General features: G+C 41.0%; 1 protein-coding gene across 1 annotated transcript in view; it reads right to left on the bottom strand.

The window, feature by feature from the left end:
* Positions 1-2,402: 2,402 nt before the first annotated feature.
* PPARGC1A (PPARG coactivator 1 alpha) overlaps positions 2,403-19,699 on the bottom strand; it is a 76,386-nt gene continuing 59,089 nt past the window's right edge. The window contains exons 8-13 of the mRNA XM_077814614.1: positions 18,759-19,662; positions 18,121-18,225; positions 17,864-17,984; positions 8,735-8,856; positions 8,224-8,375; positions 2,403-2,506 (exon numbers count right to left, since the gene is read on the bottom strand). Of these exons, the coding sequence (XP_077670740.1) occupies positions 2,403-2,506; positions 8,224-8,375; positions 8,735-8,856; positions 17,864-17,984; positions 18,121-18,225; positions 18,759-19,662 (1,508 nt within the window). The remainder of the gene's footprint in view (positions 2,507-8,223; positions 8,376-8,734; positions 8,857-17,863; positions 17,985-18,120; positions 18,226-18,758; positions 19,663-19,699) is intronic.

Raw genomic sequence — 19,699 nt, 5'->3', positions numbered from 1 at the left:
GCATCTGGTCCTTGAACACATAATATGATATACTAAATATTGATTTCTAAAAAATAATTTATTGCTTTTAATATTCTTTTCTTTACAACAGAAGATACTCAAAATCCAGAAAGGAAAACTGTAAACTTTAGTTTGGCATTCACACAATCAAAGTTAAAATACCTGCATTTTAACCTACAGAGCAACGACAAGAATTATGCAGATTAACACTGAACCTGTGAAAAAGTTCTTTTTTTATTGCTATCTATCTACTTAGAAATAAGAAGCCAAAAAATCAAGCAAGCATCCAACAAGACAGACGTGGAATCTCTCAGAACACAATATGCTGGTGATAAAATGAATGCAGCTATCAAAATCAGCTGCATTGGCTTGGGGGTGAAATCGGTTTTCTAAGAGTCGGGGTGAGAAGGGAGATTAAATAGGTAGGTGTGCCATATCTTTAAAAGAAGTCATGAATGCCAAACAGTAATAGAATACCAATCTATAAACTTACAAGTGGACTCCAAACTTTACTGATTCAGTCTAGAAGCTCCAAGTTCAGATGAAATCCTGATATTCAGAATGGTAGTTTTTTTCCTGAAGTTTCTATTTAAGTTAGCAGAAGCAATTTCATCAACAATGTCATGGGCACATCTGAGGCCATGCTAGAGCACAGTAAAAAAAACACCGCTCCTGCAAAAGCTGAATTTTCCAAATGAAGCACTTATTCCAACCTGACAAGTGTCATGCATCCTAGGTATAAAATTTCCACTGGCCTTTTCATTATTTTAGTCGTCTCATAATTTATAATAAATATGTTAATTGCAACTGATAAATAGGTCTCTTTAGTAAACAAAGGAACGAAGGATTGGTATTTATACAGGATGCATAACTGTAAAAAATATAGATAAATATCATCAAGCTCTGCCAATGAAAAGATTACTGGCTTCAAGAACAGTGCTTAGACACACATAATTATTGTAAAAATCATACCGTGCGTAGTACCTCAGCATTTTTTAAAATCACAAAAATTAAAACAAAACAACATTTTAAAAAGATTTTTGACTTCTAGTTCCAAAACTACTGTTGATACATAAAATAAAAACATTTCTTAATGATTACCCATTTAAGAGATTTTACATAAAATTATGATATCTCCTAGAAAATTTTAGATGAGAAAATTTCATTCCGCTAACAAATTCAGTGTATAAAACTGCAAAAGAAAAACAAACTATGAGAAAAATGTGGAAAATATTGCAGAAGTGGTTAATACCTTTTGGGTTTGGATAGTTCTTGACAAAATTCTTAGATAAGGTCACCAAAGAAGGGACGAATGTGTGTAAAGCATTGATATTTTTGCACTCAACACACACGCACTCACACACACACACACTCTCACACACTTTTCTCTTTTTTGTTACAATCAAATATATATAAGCATAAGTTCAGCTTTCTAAATATGTTAGTGTACAATAATTGTTTCACCTCATATAATTACATTTGAATATTCTTGATTAAGAAAAATTTAGCAGTTTTTGAAAAGAAGGCTGCATTTACAGTGCATAGCTGTAACCAAAAAAGAACATTGTCATACAGTATGTACACAAAATAAAAATACTCCCATTTCATATTTGTAAATATTCAGCTACATTAGAGAATGTAGCAAATAAGCTATCTGTACACATCGCCCCCCCACCAGACAGTTATACTCTACTCTCGTTAGTAATACAACACCATGTCCGCTCATCAGAATAAAATTGCTGAACAAGCTGCACATTTGACCATTAACAAGGCTTTGAAAATTTCATTGTGGAAGATCAACAGTTTGGAAATTTACATGGGTGTCAGAATTAAAAGATGAAACTTCAAAATGTTAGGGAAGGTTTAGCCTTTCGATTTCTCCTCCATCAGAAAAACAAAATAAAAGGACAGTCAGCTTCTAGGACCTGTGGTTTCTTCTGGACTGCCATATTACCATTGTGTTGTGGGAAAAAGCGCCTTTTTAAAGAAATGCAGTGTCTGATTCCCAGACATCAGCAACTGTAGTTATCAATCTGATTTTTGTTTTGTTAAAATGTGATATGTACACATTTTGAAGTTCTACATTTTAAGTGTAACTCTGTGGAACTGCTGCCATTTCAAGGGGTTTGCACTTGCACTCTCTATGAACATCAGAACCCCCCCCCCACCGCCAATCACCCCAGGAAAGTAAAGCTGACACCCATGGAGATACATGTGCTTCCTGGATATCCATTTTGCCTCTTCACTCTTCAAGCAGCTGTGTTCATGTAAACCATGTTTTTGTACAGAGAGTGTAAAGTAGGAGAAATTCCTAAGTATGACTTCTAAATTGTCCATTATTGAAGGACATGATGTCCGTGAGGTATTCGCCATCCCTCCATTATCCTCAGTTGTGATGCATGTTACCTACGCAGGCTTCGCTGTGCCTCTTTAAGTAAACTATCAAAATCCATGGAGTCATATTTGCTCTTAGTGGAAGCAGGATCAAAATCATCTGAGTTTGAGTCTGAAACCAAGAGATGCAGAGATGAGCTAAGAGGTCTCGCAAATTTCATTGACACTTCCCTCCCCTCCGTTCCCACACATACAATAATACACCCTAAGGCTTCCAGTTTGTTCTTCAAACCAGTTTGAATCACTAACATTATGGAAACAACAAGGCATCAATGAGCAAATTCACATGCACCGGAATTATGACAGGGTGCTAGAACCAAGACTTTGGGTAGTGGAGAAGCTTTGTGTAAGAAAGGGGCTTTCTAATAAAATCATAGCTTGAAGAAAGGCAGGTTAAAATCATGGATTAAAGGGCTCTGCAGAGAGGCAGTGGATAGAAAAATGAACTAGGACCCAGGAGCTCCGGGTTCTATTTCTGACTTGGCAACTGTCCTGCTGGGTGACAAGTCACTTCACCTTCCTGTATTTTTTTCTCTCTCACCCTTTGTTTATTTTGTGTATTTAGACTGTCAGCGCTTTAGGGCAGGGACTATTGCTTTGTACAGAACATAAGAACGGCCATACGAGGTCAGACCAAAGGTCCATCTAACCCAGTGTCCTGTCTCCCGTGGCCAATGACAGGTGTTACAGAGGGAATTAACATTACAGGGAAATCATTGAGTGATCCATTCCCTGTCATGCAGTCCCAGCATCTGGCAGCTAGAGACTCTCAGTTGGGGTCTCTAGATGCTACTGTAATACAAATGATAAATAATAATATGGTTCTCAGACTGATTTGATCAGTTTGATTCTTTGGGTCTGTAGATGTTTATGGTCTTCCCCCCAAGTACCCAGCTCTGAAGGCAGAGTGGAGGGCAGTGGCTGCTGGCCAGGCACCCAGCTCTGAAGGCAGCATTGGGCCAGCAGCAGCGCAGAAGTAAGAGTGGCAATGTGAAAAGTGATATTTGTCGATATCACTTTCTACAGCAGTCTTAGAAGTAAGGGTGCAGCAGTGCAGAGGTAAGGGAGGCAACGTGAAAAGTGATATTTGTCAATCATTTTTCACAGCAAACTTAGTGTGGAAGGAAAGCCTGAGGCCCACAGCCCCCAGGTGAGGGATTGAGTGGGGAAGGAAGGAGAGCCTGAGCCCAGGTGACAGGATTCTGCTGTCAGCCCCAGGTTGGTGGGACCCCTGCTGTCCCTTTTAACCCTGCCTCCTGGGTATGCCCAGCCCTTCTGCACGAGCCACCCAGAGCTGACAGCCAGAAGTCCTAAAAAGAAAAAAAAAAGTACACAGCTCACACATATCTTGACCCATTCCCACACCTCCCTTTGGAGGCCTGCCCCATAGTTTGAGAACTGCTAGTCTATACTATTATGTTCACCACTTTTCCAAGACTCTGATACATTTTAGCCAACATTGAGGTATTGTCTGAAATGTCATAAACTTCTGAACATTATTGTCCTGGTAAAATATGTGTATCAACATTATATGTGAAGCTATAAGTTTCTACTATATATCCTTGCTGTAACATGCTCCAAGTTTTAAAAAAAAGCAGGCCCAAACCAGTTTTTCAGAGACAAAGAGACACTGACACCACAGTCAGGTGTTAAAAAACTATCACCTGCTCAAGCAGCCATTCTCCAGCAACAGGAAGGTGTAAAGAAGAAATTTATAATTCATCATAGGGACAGTTCAGGCTTCTCTTCTTCATCTCTGCTCATGACATCAACGGCTTGCAAAGAACTGAACTAAGAGGGAAGGGTGCCAGGCTGAAAGGAGATCCACCCAGCGTATGGTGAGGCAAAACCTTTTGCTTTTAAGTTCTCTTAGCTTAAGTTAAGTACTAGCTTGCGATTTACACTTTTATTTTCTTTTGTAACCAATTCTGACTTTTATGTATCATCCCTTGTAATCACTTAAAATCTATTTTATATAGTTAATAAATGTATTTTATTGTTTTATCTTAACAAGTGTGTTTGGATTAAAATGTATGGAAAACTCCATTTGGGATAACAAGACTGGTGCATTATCATTTTCCTTTGATGAAATGACAGACTTCCTAAGAGCTTGTACTATTCAGAAGAGAACTGAACAGTACAAGAAGCACATTTCTGGGGGAAAAAGGCTGGGACTAAGAATTTGCGGGTGTTACCCTGTATGTAATTCATGAGTGACTGCTCAAAGTGCTCATGTATTTAGCTGTGAGTGTATCTGCATGCTGAAGGCTGTGTGAGTGGATGTTCTGACAACAAAACAGTGTAAAAGGCACCCTAGGCTAGAGAGTTAAGGGGACACAGCTGTTCAACGGTCCAGATTACAGTGATTAAACAAATATTAAGTTTGTGTTTTGGAAGTAACCAACCCCTTGTGCCCAAGACTGTGTAATCACTCAAACATGTGACTCTAGTCATGTGAATTCAGTGAGGCCACTCTCTTGTAGGAAAAGTTGTTCATGTAATAATATGTTTGCAGAAGTGGGAACATAGTACATTGATGAGGTTGCAGGCATTTCATTTCAGACACATCACTAATCCTGGTTCTTGTGTTTGTGCTACACTACATATATGATAGTCATTCTTAACACCTGAGGTTGAATCATGAGATGTGTTTGTGTTGAATACACAATGCACAATACACGTTCTTTTGACTTTGAGATTAGGCCTCATCGTAGCAATACTAAAGTTCTGACCACTTCAAAGGGAGCTCCTAGTATTTTTGCTGCTGTTGTTCTTTAGATCAGATGTTCAACACACTGCTGATTAATTGCATCTGCCCTTGTATGGACTCATGAAGTTAAAAGTTCACTCCATCATTTCCCTATGTCTGACACACAGCCTGTGAAATTCAGAGAGGGCAATCTGAAATGGAGAGAGGCACAGGCTGTCAGTAGTACAAAGCAAAGGTGTTCAGCTTAGAAATACTTTGAGGATCCCACTCAATATAGAAAGATCTTGAAGGGTCCACAAGCCAATGATGAATAATGTTCAAGAGGGTCCCCGTCAGGAAGCTTATTTTAAGCCCAGATGTATTGAGATACCAGATACACCCCTGGCTTCATCACTGCAGAAGATATGTCAAACCAAGTCAAGACTTCAATCTGTCTTTGCTGTTTTTATCAGCCAACATTTGAACAAATGACTTGCCACCTTTTATATTTTCATCATCAGTCCCATATCTCTTCAGCAGTCAGCTGCCTTTTCCCAGCTTTACACTATCTATTTAGCAAGTGAAGTGAATTATAGCATATTCATTGTGAACAATGCATATCACTTTTATCATTTACTCTGAGAAGACATCAACTGGTTAGAAAAAAATATATTTGTATTCACTTCTTGCTTCACACAAAGCCAAGGGCAGCGCATACAAGATTTCATTAGCCCCATGTTACGGGGTTATGCAGAGATTTTAATGATTGTTGTCATTAATTCATAAAAACACAATAACCAATTAATGAAGGTACTGTAATAACATTTCCCTTGGTATTTTATTCAGAAAAGAATATCTGCTATACCCGCATTCTATTTAGACAGGTACTAGCTAAGGTTTAATATTTAGTGAATAATCTGCATTTTAAAAGGTCATTAAAATAGGACGTATGTATGATGTATGTATGCATGATAACATATTTAGCCAGTTTTCAGGTGGATCTATATGGCCTCTGCATGTGCACACACAAACACCTGCACGCATACTGTAAAAATTCTAACACCTGCTGTCAAGGTTCCTCCCCCACTCTGAACTCTAGGGTACAGATGTGGGGACCTGCATGAAAAACCTCCTAAGCTTATCTTTACCAGCTTAGGTCAAAACTTCCCCAAGGTACAAAATATTCTACCCGTCGTCCTTGGATTGGCCGCTACCACCACCAAACTAATACTGGTTACTGGGGAAGAGCTGTTTGGACGCGTCTTTCCCCCCAAAATACTTCCCAAAACCTTGCACCCCACTTCCTGGACAAGGTTTGGTAAAAAGCCTCACCAATTTGCCTAGGTGACTACAGACCCAGACCCTTGGATCTTAAGAACAATGAACAATCCTCCCAACGCTTGCACCCCCCCTTTCCTGGGAAATGTTGGTAAAAAGCCCCACCAATTTGCATAGGTGACCACAGACCCAAACCCTTGGATCTGAGAACAATGAAAAAGCATTCAGTTTTCTTACAAGAAGACTTTTAATAAAAAATAGAAGTAAATAGAAATAAAGAAATCCCCTCTGTAAAATCAGGATGGTAGATATCTTACAGGGTAATTAGATTCAAAAACATAGAGAACCCCTCTAGGCAAAACCTTAAGTTACAAAAAAGATACACAGACAGAAATAGTTATTCTATTCAGCACAATTCTTTTCTCAGCCATTTAAAGAAATCATAATCTAACACATACCTAGCTAGATTACTTACTAAAAGTTCTAAGACTCCATTCCTGGTCTATCCCCGGCAGAAACCAGCATATAGACAGACACACAGACCCTTTGTTTCTCTCCCTCCTCCCAGCTTTTGAAAGTATCTTGTCTCCTCATTGGTCATGTTGGTCAGGTGCCAGCAAGGTTACCTTTAGCTTCTTAACCCTTTACAGGTGAGAGGAGCTTTCCCCTGGCCAGGAGGGATTTCAAAGGGGTTTACCCTTCCCTTTATATTTATGACACCTGCACACACACTTCAAACAGTCTTGCCTGCAAGAAGCAGCACTGGATGAGCACCTCCTGCTCTCTTGGCCAAGACCTGAGTCACAGTCTGAACAGGGGAGTAAGCTGAGGTCTTACACCCAGCATGCTCCACTATCATGAAGGGCCGTGACAATTTAGCCGTAAGTGCTTGCAATTAGGAGACAATCACTGGAACAGTGAACGCCAAGGGAGGGGGTAAATTCTCCATCAATTGGAGTCCTTAATTCAAGATTGGATGTCTTTGTAAAAGAGATGCTCTAGTTCCGTTACAAACTTGGGCTCAATGCAGGAATCATCGGGTGAAATCTATGGCCTGTGTTATGGAAGGGGTCAGAGTGGATGATCATAATGATCCTTTCCGGCTTTAAAATCTATGGGCATGTCTATGCCACAGTACAACACCCATAGCTGGCCTGGGTCAGCTGATTTGGGCTCGTGGGGCTTAGGCTGAGGGGCTATAATACTGCAGTATAGATGTTTGGGCTTGGGCTGCAGTCTGGGATTCCCTGGCTCCAGCACAAGCCCAAATGTCTACACTGCAATTTTGTAGCCCCATGAGCCCAAGTTAGCTGACATGGGCCAGCCATGGGTGTTTTATTATAGTGTAAACATAGCCTATGAGACTGTAGTTCTTGTCTCCAGCTGGTTCTACCTAACTAGCACCTAAACATATGAAAGGGCAAAAATCATGATGAAGTTTATTTTGGTGGGGACTCTACCATTACCTCTATTTATGGATCATATAAATACATCCGGTATCAGCACCAAGAAGTTATTACATTACAGAGAATAATAATGCATGCAGAAAGTTTCCAGAGTACTGTCATTTTGCCAAGGCAATATTTTCACCAGAGGGTCCATTGATTTCCATACCGATATAGATAAATTGCAAATGAATGGTACATAAACTCTATGAAAGCCTGCCACTCAGCCATTAGACAAAGTTGTAGTTTTTAAACTTGTTTTCGCCAAACAAGCAGAAACCATTTGCCTTTTAAAAAAACAGTAACTTCAATACAATAGCTATGAATAAAAACCAAACTCTGGATAGCCCTGGATTATGTGTTTCATTTTGATCTCTATATCAAGTACTCACATTTCATGTACAGCAAAATACTTACCTAGGTCTGCATAGTTAGACTTGCAAAATTGCTTGCGTCCACAAAAGTACAACTCAAAGTCAGGTTCATTTGACCTGCGTAAAGTGTATCCATTTTCGAGAGCAGCAAACGCATCACAAGTGTAGCGGTAGGTGATGAAACCATAGCTGTCTCTGTAATTGAAAAATACAATTGGGAAGAAAAGTTAAAAAGCGTTAATGCACATCAATGTAACCCTTTCCTGAAAGCAGGAACATACTGGTGCTACTGTAGTGCAAATGTCAAAGCTACTGCATCCATTTTTCAGCATGATTGTCCTGTCATGCAGCTAAATACTTATTTCTGGGACAGGAAATCTCAACTAGCAACATTAATAAATAAGGCTGAAAGAAAATAAATAAGGTTTTGAACTCAGCATGTCATCTGTCACGGCACTTACACTGGTAACGCCCCTACCAGTGATCTTGCTGTCATACTTTTTTTTTTTATATAGGGCAGCTTCTAAACAAGAAATAGCCTTGAAAGTTCTTACCCATCATCCCGCAGATGTACTGTACACTCCTCAATTTCACCAAAAACTTCAAACCGGTCCCTTAGTTCTGTTCGGGTCGTATTAGCTCTGATTTTACCCACATACATCACACGACGTTCTTCCTGTGAAGAAGGGGAAAGGAAGAAGAGGGACTTTTTATGATAGGTGCAGTACAGATTACATATATTTACATATATAGGGGTGTGTTGGGCTGCATAATGATGGTAGTATAGTTAGAAGTGGGAAAGACCTACTAGATCCATCTCCCTGCTAACAATAATATTGTTCTGAGGAAGGACATAGTAGATATTTAAATGGTATTATTACACGTGACGGATAGTGTGGTCCAGGGATAGTGCCCCAAATTAGGAGTCAGGAGACCGGGGTGCTTCTGTTACTGTCTAGGCCACTCTCCTGTTATGTGACATTGAACATTTCGCTATGCCTCTGGCTCCACTCCAGTCCTCTGTCTTAGCCTCTGGCTCCACTCCAGTCCTCTGTCCTTACATTTAGACTGTAAGCTCTTTAGGGCAGGGACTGTCTCTTAGTATGTGTCTATATAACACCAAGCACAATGGGGACCCAATCTCAGTTGGGGGCAAATGTAATAAAAATAATAAATAACAAACGTAGCAATAATAAAAATACATTCTAGATACGTACACAGCAGACCTAACTAAGGGATAGTCAGTATTGCCGCCATAATCTAGTTTTTAGTGATTTATAACCTCAAAATGAAGGAAGACCTGTTTTCAGCCTGAGACTAGAGACAATTTCTAATAATTACATGAGTGGTTTCTTTGAGGAAGCAAAATAACACATTTCTTGTAGCTACAGTTACATTTTTGGTTTATTAGCAAAAATGTTGAAACATTCTTATTCAATTGTGCAATTTTGCAGGCACTAATGCTGACTGGTACTTGTGCTTTGGTACTTGGAACAAAGGTACTTTTCATATAGTCCAAACTCCAGACATAGGTCCCTCTCATATCCCCCAGAGCTAAAATCCATGACAGTGACCGAACCTAGGAAACTCTAGGAGTTTCACTTGATGGATTTTCTGACTAATGCTTCACTCAGGACAGAGGGAATTAGCGAGTTGCAGATGATGACAGGTGGAAAGAGATTGCCAAGGTCCCCAGATCCCCAGGGCAAAGACGCACTAGGCCCACAGCTTCTCCCAGGCAGCACAGTTCTTTGAAGACCTCCCCTAGTGTCTAGGAGCCCTACTCGTGGACCAGGACCCCACTGTGCCAGGTGCTGTCCAAACACAGAAAAGATGGTCCCTGCTCCACAAAGCTTACCAGCTAAGTATAAGACAAGATATAACAGATGGTTATCGATAGGCAGATGGGAGACAGTATTAGTCAGCAAGATAGGTCATGGTCTCTCCACATCACTAGCCTCACCATTGTCAAGTTTTGGCTCTTCCCACCCACATGTATGTCCAATATCCTGTCTCAGAGCCAACTCTCTGCTACAGATTGGCACAGCTCTACTGGTCAATGGAACACCACCAATTTACATGAGTAGAGAATTTGACAGCAATGCAGCACAAAGAAATTAAGAGAAGCATTAACTTGCCCATAGATAACTAGGGGATTACGAGGGGGACGCTCTATGAACAGCAGCTGCTTCTTGGTCCTATCCTCAACCTCTAACTCCAGGATGTCCAACCCAGATCCATGATCATGCAGAAGGTGGAGGAGTGAACAGAGGGTTTTCTGTTAACTACGAGGGATTTGAGGAGCGTGGAGCAGAGGTCAGCACCCCAACCTCCTTCTGCTCCTCCCTGCTTGCTTTCAGTATGGTTGGGCATGAGGAAGCACAGACCCCCGCCCACCCCAGACTTTAAAAACAGTAAAGACTGCATATGCACAATCATTACTTTCCAGACTGTCTTACCAAATCGAGGATGTAAACGCACTGAAACACTTGATAAGAAACAATTCCACTGACACTAGGTATTGAACCTAAATGACTGGCCAGATGGCGTATAACATAACATAGCAAACCGACTAATGCACGTCATCTGAGATACTACATTTCGACTGAAAAAACATAATGTATCACACACGGATGCTGAGATTGTTATATAACAGTGTGATGGAAAGAACTGTTGCACACACTTCCGTGTGACTGAGTGAGGCCCTGTGTGCACTGGTTTTGTTTTTGGGGTGGGTTTTTTTCCCCCTTTTATCTTTAAGATAATTGTAAAAAACCAAAACTGAACAATTAAAAAAATCTTGCTAATGTATCAGTAAGGGAATAAGTTCAACCTACAAATTAAGGAAATTCAAATGTAAAGCTGAAATGTACCATATGCCCTTCAATATGTAGGCACAACAAGATGTTCTCATTAACTGTTTGTTTAAAGGGGGTGCCATGGTGTCTAAGTATTAGAGAGAATAGGGCTCATTTCAGCACTGACATTGGCTTGGCTGGCTTTTGTTGATATAATTGTGATTGTAAAGAGATTATTTGTAATCTCCTCTCATAACAACACACACCTTTAATAACAAGAGCTACACAAGCGTAACAAGATTACAACATACTCCTTTTGTTTTATAAAAAGTAACACGTACAGGTCTGTATGTACACATTAAATATGCCCTTTATTGCACTTGATGATGTATGAATAGGGACACTGGAAAATTACAGAGGAAAGTTTTTTGTCTCAAATTTAATGTGGGCAGAGAGAAATGTGCAGAAAACTCTGGAAAGCACTGTTGAGCTTTTCACCGCAGTCTGCAGATCATTTACCTTGCATCACAAATTCTGAGTATGGTTCAGTGATTTGCCACGTAAATGAAGAAATGCCCTGCCAACCCCCTCTGGCCCAACATGCCTGGTCTTCCTTTGGGCTTAATTTAAGATCGTCTTCCTGCTTTTTATCCTGTCCTCAGAAGCAGTAACCTACTGACAGTGAGGGTAGAAAAACTTGTAGATCTATAAATAAAATTTATGGTTTCAAATTTTAAAAGCTAGCGAGGCCAGCATTCCTAGTGTGACCAAGCTTTCCTTACTGCAGTCAGAGTGAGACCAGGTTTGCCATCTGCATGTCCAGTTTGGCCAGGCCTGCCATCCTATGCTAAGCTTTCTCTTGCCTCCTAAACATTCTCCCCCACAAACTTTCTTCCTTCCGCGTGAACTCTCTTCCTCATGCCCAACTGTCAGCTTTGCGAGGAACAATGCTTTTTCCATGCCAGACTCTTCCACCCACTGTCTCCTGGGCTGCCGCTGAGTGACTTCTGGGCGCTGCGTTTACCAAAGGCAGTAGTGCTAGAGGAAGCCATGCTCAGCCATGTCTCTCCCCGCTGCTTCTCCTTCCCCTTTGTGCACTGCTGGCGTGCTTGCAGCAGTGTACTGGGAAAGGCTCATACAATGCTGCTCACCACATCCTTCCAAGATGGTCCATGTTTGCCCTGGATTAACAAAACACTGGTCCACCCTTTTTGAGGGTGTGGCCTGCATGCAGTTCTCTGAAACCCACATAATGCTACATTAGCCAGTGTATGTAAAGCTGTTACACAAACTCAGGCAGGACCATGGGAGACCAAAGGGTAAATCTGAACTCTTTTCACCATTTCCTGGGAACTTTCCGAAGGATTTGCTGTTTCCCCAAGAGTGAGTGGAAAGTAGCTTACAACCCTATCACTACCCTGCCCTCCATGGTGAGTGATCTGCAAGTCAGTTTTAGCACAAGATAATAAAGGAGCTCCTTCTTATATGTGCAGGCAAAGCCCCCATTTGAAAGTGCAATGGGAATGGTTAGATTGAGAAATTAAAAAGAAAAAAAAAGTTAGGAAAAGCTCAACCTTCTTCCAACCCAAGCAGGGTCATGAGGGAGACCTGCTTTGGAAAGTGAATCAGCAAATAAATGCTGCTGTAGGGAAACAAGTGTAGCAAAAAGGAGAGCACGAAGACTTGAAAAGAAAGAGTGTCCTGAGTGGTTTTTGATTTCCATGTTTGCAACGGTCCAACCATGCACTTAGGTGAACGGTAGGAGAGTGGCCAAAAAAGGGTGATTATTGATAGCATGTGGACCCAGTATAACTCATGACATATGTACCTTGATCTGGGTTTGTACAATGAGGTAGAGCCACTTGGTGCTACTGCAGTAATAATAGTCATTATCAGGAGGAGGGGCAACAGAAAATCATGGAGACAAAGAAACCATGAACTTCTTTTCACTGGGGATTTACTCAGTTTTAGGCAGTGTTTGATGTGTTTTAAAGAAGTCAGATATTCATTTATAAAAAGCTCTGTCTCTTGCCTTCATGTTGCAAAGCAATGTATTTGATCTAAAATGATGCTTTCCTTTGTACTCTCCCTGTGTATAAGTTCTCTGGGACAGGGGCTCTCCTGAGATTTGTGTCCTGTCCATTGTCAGCACTTAAGAAATGAGAAGTAAAGATGTTAAGAGTAATTTTCTTGTTTCGTCTTTCAAAGGGGCATTGTGTTATCATCCCAATTCCTTGCCCGCAGATTGCGCAGGTTGCAAACGAGGGGAGACTGAGAAGTCTACAGAAAATCAGCATAGCAGCGCCAGCACAGATTTATAAATGCTAGGTTGCTAATCACATGGTTTAACCTTTCGGTTCTAAGGCAGCACTTTAGTGGTGTGTCAAGAGCTGCTGAAACATCAAAGGGTTTCAGTGCTTCTGGAGTGGTAATGCTCTGAAGGCTGGCTCTGTGTTCCATCACACCTGTAGCTCTATAGCCTTTTCAAGCTTCTGCCGCAGTACAACTAGGCCTCCGGGCCACCACTTCTCTCAAGCCTTTGCCTTTCTGCTATTTCTTCCCCTCTGACATGACATAAAACTTCTTCCCACCGCATGCTGGGCAGCACACTACGGAGTTGCCACTCTGTTCTTTGGCCAATACGTCTTTTCTGTGACGTTCACCCATCTGCTAATTCCTCTCACTACTTAAGCATTGCTACCCCGGCCACAGATGCCAGGAATGTAAAGCGTTAATTATCATTCTGAAACCACAGCTTGAGAATTATTAGACACGTAGGAATATAGACTGTGGTGGCAAAAGCCTCTGCAGCAGCTCAGAAATTACCTGCAGCAGCTCAGAAATTACCTGCAGCAGCTCAGAGGAATTGGGCGCTTCTGAATCTTCATGGCACGTCACTTGTTTTGGTTTGGATTCTTAGTTCCTACAAAGCCCTGTATCGACTGTTCCAGGGCACCTCTACATTGCAGCCGGAGTTGTGATTTGCAGTTCGAGTAGACATACTGGAGCTAGTTGTAGCAGTGAGGACATGACAGTGCAGCCTTCAGTACAGGCTGCACAAGCCTGCCTGACCCCCCCCCAACCCTCCTAGATTAGGTACTTCCATTGGTAGCCTGCACTGAAGCCCACATCACAGCATCCCTAGCCAGTGCATAATTGGTAATGAAAGAGGTGCTGGACTCAAGTAATCAGGTGCCAGGGCTCAAGCAATTTTTTTTACTTTCATAACTGATGCAGCAAGCCCAGATGTGCAGTGGCTATGAACTGCCAAGACTGACAAGTCCTGGCACAAATTAAGCACTGGATCTAGCTAGAGGACAGCTAGCACAGGTATGTCTATGTGAGCTGCAAATTGCACCCCTGGCTGCAGTGTACATGTACCCTTAGAGTTGTGCCTCAAATGTCAAGATGAAGGTGTCTTTATTGTGATAATTTAGAAAGCTGCCACTTAGCATTATTAAGTGATTTGGATATATCTTGTTGGCTAAAGAGAGCTTCAACTATTGTTCTATGAACACACACACACACAGAGTAAAATTCTGACCCCACTGAGTTTTACTATTGATTTCAATAGGGCTAGGATCTCACACCAGGTATATAAAACTTGTTCACCAAGCGTATCATTATGCCACTCCCTAGAATACCTCCTTTTATAATAGCATTAATAAAACGATTAAACTCCATTTAAAAAAAAATACTTATTGTCTGAGGCCACCATTTTCACACTTGGTTGCCTAAAATTAAGACCTAAATCCTTATTGAGGCACCCAAATAAGTGGCCTGATTTTCAGGGGGCTGAACTCCCATTAACTTCAATGGGAGCTGAGGAGGCGCCTCATTTTGAAAGTTAAGCCACTTTCATTTAAATAGTCAGATATGAATTTAGGAACCTAATTTTAGGCATCCATGTTTTAAAATGTTGGCTCACAGTTTTAGTTAGCCTCAACCTGGCCTCAGTTACTACAGTAATCACACAGGAGTACGAACAGGCATCTAGATTTTGGAAACAAGTATCTTCAGTATTTTGTGGCTAAAATATATATTTGCATCTGCCAAGATGCTAATGGCATATACAGACTGTTGGCCATGTGCAATCAGAAGGCATTTTTGCACATTTGGTTTTGACAGATTAAATTACCCAATTCTTATGTCTTTTTTTCATCTTCTGTGTGCATTTAAGCTGCTGTACCATTTAAGCTGACTCTGTATATTAATCCATTAATACCTGCCTGGATTTAGCTCAGTCATACCTGCTGCTACCCAGTCTTATGCAACCTTCTCCTTAGCACGTCTCCTGCAGTCAGCTCCTGAGATCCTGGCTCTGTGTCTCTTGTGGAGAAGAGACATCTGTCCAGTCCAACCTCAGTAGCATGAGACAGTGGGCTGGAGCCTAATATTTCAGGAATTGATGTTTATATGGAAAACATGGATCAGTCCTTGCAGAGTTAAAAGAGACTCAACAAGAAGTAGGGGAAACTCCCCAAGGTGGACGACAAAGCAACCTTAATCTGGGGATAGGTGGGAAGAGAGTCCCAAGGAAAGAATATGAAGGAAAGATTGTAGTTGTTGAAGAGGAAATGAGGAGAGTCTCTCAAGAGAGAAGCTGGGGAGAAAAGCGCTTTCTAAGGAGAGGAGCATTAGAGAGGGAGACAGAGAGACCCATGGTAAAACCCTGGGCCCAATGAAGTCAATGGGCAAGGATTTCACCCACAGTGCTTATTCACACAGGGGAGGAAATAACCTGCTTTCATTTTATACCATTTTTTTCATTTTATAAAGCTAATGATGGTGACAAAAAACTGATAGGATTCCATCATCTGCTGATGCAACATACACAAGGGCTCTATGTTTTTATTATGCTGCATTTATTGGTATTTTAACAGGCTATAATTTGCCACACTACTAGATTATTTTAGTACTGATTTATGGATAAGTACACACAGGTACTTGCTTTTTTAATGGAGTTTTGATTTTGAAATATCTAAAACTCCTCTAACATACAGGAAATACAGCTGCGGATACCTAGACTTCATTTTCATTTTCGCCCCCTCCCCGCCTCAATGTAACCTTTCACAGCCTCCCCACTTTTACTTGACTGGCTGCTGACCTGAGAGAAAGGTGTTTGCTGTTTTAAGTTTCATACATTGTTCTATGTACTCAGTTGCATGATTGAGTACTTCTGATGGAGGTATATTTGGGTTTCAGATGAGCACTGTTCCTAACAAAGAAGTTCAGGTGAGAGTTACAGCTACTGAAAGTTAGTGTTCTTCTCTGAGTAGCTACAAGCCTGATATTTTACAAATGAATAACAGCTAACTCTTATGGGGACTGATCCAGGATAAAGTCAATGGGCTTTGGATCAGACCTTCAGAGCACATTTCATCTATAGATCTCAAAGCGCTTTACAAAAGACATCATATCTACATTTTATTAGCTGGGGAACCTGAAGCACAGAAAAGTAAAGTGATTTCCCGTTCGTAACCCAGCAGGGCAGTAGTAGAACTGGGAATAGAATCCAGGCCCCCTGAGTCCTCATCCAGTACTCTAGCCACTAACCCACACTGCTTCCCTTCATTGCAGTTTCTGTGGCCTGATCTCAATATTTAAGGCCCCCAGAAGTGTGACGAGAAATGTGTCAGTGCTGCAATCAGTTAAATGCGTAAGTGTCTGACACAAAGCCACAGAAAACAATGGAAAGACTCTCATTGACTTCAGTGGGCTTTGGATCAGGCCCTAGATGAGTGCTGTGGAAACCTAAAGGAGCCCAAATTGTGCAGGTAGAATAGGGCAGAGTAATCGGAGGGGCAGAATATGGAGCAGCAGTAGGAAGAATGGAAAGAACAGGAGAACGAGTAGAAAAGTAGGGGACACTAGGACAGACCACCAAAAGGAGAGGAGAGGGGAGCGAGGCTGAAAGTATCCCCCACATTTAGTTTTATAAAGACCATCATACAATGGAACCAAATCCAATCATACAGCATGGAACCAAAGAAGACAGACACTGTTCTTCCCTACTGGATCCATCCTACTACCCTACTGCTACAACACTGCTACCGATCCCAGCAACAACTCCCTTTGCCCTTGCCCCATGTGTCCGGGGCACCTAGGATAGAAAAAAACCCACTGCACCAGGTATTTTGAAGACTCTGAAAAAAATATTTAATTAAATAGCACTTGTTCATTAGAAAAGGGCCAGTTTCAACAGTTGCTATAAAATCTCTTAAAATTAATAATGTCATAGACAGAACACAGACTGAGCTGGTGTGTTTGTCATTAAGGGCCCAATTTGCCCTCCCCCCACAGAACTATACTTCAGGCCTTCTGGGTACAGTTTTTGAGTACGGTGAAGACACGAGTTTTAAGATGTGCACTTATTGACACGTATTGTTACTTCTTGTGTAACAAAGCGAAATGCTGGAGTACATACTTGGGTCACATTGTTGCCAATTATTGGTAGATGATGTACTGTAACAGATGCTGCTTCTCTAAAAGATTAATATATTTATATGCTTCTTTATGATGAAGAGATGGGACCAATGCTTAATAATGCTACTTATTATCTGTGACAAAGCTTTGTCTAGTAAAGCCTCACTGTTTGTTGACTGTGACTAAATTTGAAAGTCACAATTTTCAGTGTCTTTAAAGAAATTAAATTGTACAATCAAATGAAAATTGAAATGAAAACACATATTAGCCTAAGAGATCAGAATTATTAAGGAATGTGTGTGAAGAGATTTTTGTGTGGATTTTGTTTGTTCTATTATAAGGAAAAGAGAGAAGGAAGCCGCAGTTTTAGCTTTAGTAATCTATCAAAAAAATAACCAACCACCCACCCACCCACCCCAAAACCGCTTTCAAAATGAAAATTATCTTCACAGTGCTTACAACTGCTTTCTGTCTTTGCCTCTCCCTTTGTTTGGCCCTTTCAGATTCCCGTTTTTCATACTCTTTGCGGTATTCTTCCCTCTTCAGTCTTTCATGCTGATATTCCTCATAGCTGTCATATCTAGAAAATATAACTTAATCATTAAATCAAGTACCCGAATTTGTCAAAGTAAAATGAATAATACAATTTCTGGAGCATCTCATTATCTCAGAAGAACAGAATAAAAAGTGAGCCAAATACAAACAAAACATGCTACCTGGGTCTACAACTATATGGTGATCTGGATCGTGATCTTGCATATAAAGGAGAACTTCTGTATGCTCGATGTCTACAGTGGCTGGACTCATAATAGTAACACGATCTGTAAGAAAAAACACAAAGGACATTTGCTTCTGTCATTTAGTATAAGTCTACTGACACCATGTTCTTGTGAGCTACATGTTACCTGACCCTACAATTTCTTTCAAGCAACCAGTGAGATTTTCTAGTGACAGTTTGTGATCTCATAGTTAACTTAGGGGCCTTGGAGTGATGTGTTTTGTTTTGTAGTATCCTTTATTCATGCTAACACAGAGCACCAAGTCAGCCAGTATGAACTTTATCTTATATGGATTGCAACTAGATTGGCACATGGTAGATTTGCAGAAAATGGAATCAGTTAACTAAGTAAATTTCTCACTGACTGCTCTGTTTATGATCTGACTGTCTCCACTAGTAGTATTCAACACTGGCAAGTTTAAAGGACAATGGCAACAAGTGTTTTGTGTAACAATCCCATTATCTTCAAGATTAATAATCTGAAAGGCAATAAAAGGAGCTGCTCTAGATTCAACTGCTTCTGGATTATTTTCCTTCATGTCCATTATAAATACATTTGCATTTCTCAGACAGTACCTGGAAGAGGATCTGCTACATGGCGACCTTGATCTCGATCGGGAATATGGAGAACGGGAACAAGACCTGTGTTGAGGAAAGGACCTTGATCTAGAGCGTATCCTTTGGGATCTTTGAGAAAATAAGGATTTGGGTGGAGACACTGAATCTCTGCTTGGGGAGTTAAAAGAAGAGCAAGAAGGCGATACATCAAACAATGAATAGGCTTCTGTCCCATCCCAAGGGTAGCATAGTTTATCACTTTCATCTTCACTGTCATCAAAGAGGCCATCCATAGCTAGTCCTGAAGTTATAAACATAGGTAGTTTGGAGAATTGTTCATTACTATAATCACTTTCCCTCAGTTCACTGGCCTTATCTGCCTCTTCATCAAAAACAGCTTGGCTGGGGTGACCAAAGTGCTTATTCAGTTCGGCCCGGATATCCTGGTCTTGGAGCTGTTTTCGGCTGCTAAAGTGGGAACCCTGCTTACTTGCCTGTAAAGTCTCTCTCTTGTAATACTGGTCTTGTTCTAAAGAAGAACAAATCTGACACTGCCACCCAGGTACAGAATCTTTAAATTCTTGTTGTCTGGAGTCCTGGGATATTTTAATGTGTATTTCGGTTTTTGAATTCACAGATTGACAGTAGTCATGGTCACCAAACAGCCGCAAACTAGGCCGTTTTGTCTTTCTCTCGTCATGTCCACTGGACAGTATCGTTGTCTTGCTAAGCTGTGCATACAGCTCAGACTGTTCTGGACTCTTCTTGATTGTGTTATGTCCTTGAGAACTGGAAGACTCACTGTAGCGGGGCTTTTTTGAGGGTGGTACAATAGTCTTGCATGATGACTTCAGCTTGGGTGAAGTCCTGAAAGGATTATCTTGGTTGGCTTTGTGAGGAGGGGTCGTAGGTGGAGTTAGGCCTAAAAAAAATGAGAGAGTTTTAACAGAGAAAAATGC

This window comes from Eretmochelys imbricata, chromosome 4, assembly GCF_965152235.1.
Source record: "Eretmochelys imbricata isolate rEreImb1 chromosome 4, rEreImb1.hap1, whole genome shotgun sequence".
In the NCBI taxonomy this organism is placed as follows: Eukaryota; Metazoa; Chordata; order Testudines; family Cheloniidae; genus Eretmochelys; species Eretmochelys imbricata.
The sequence above is the reverse complement of the archived record's forward strand: the minus strand, read 5'-3'. Positions and strand labels throughout refer to the sequence as shown.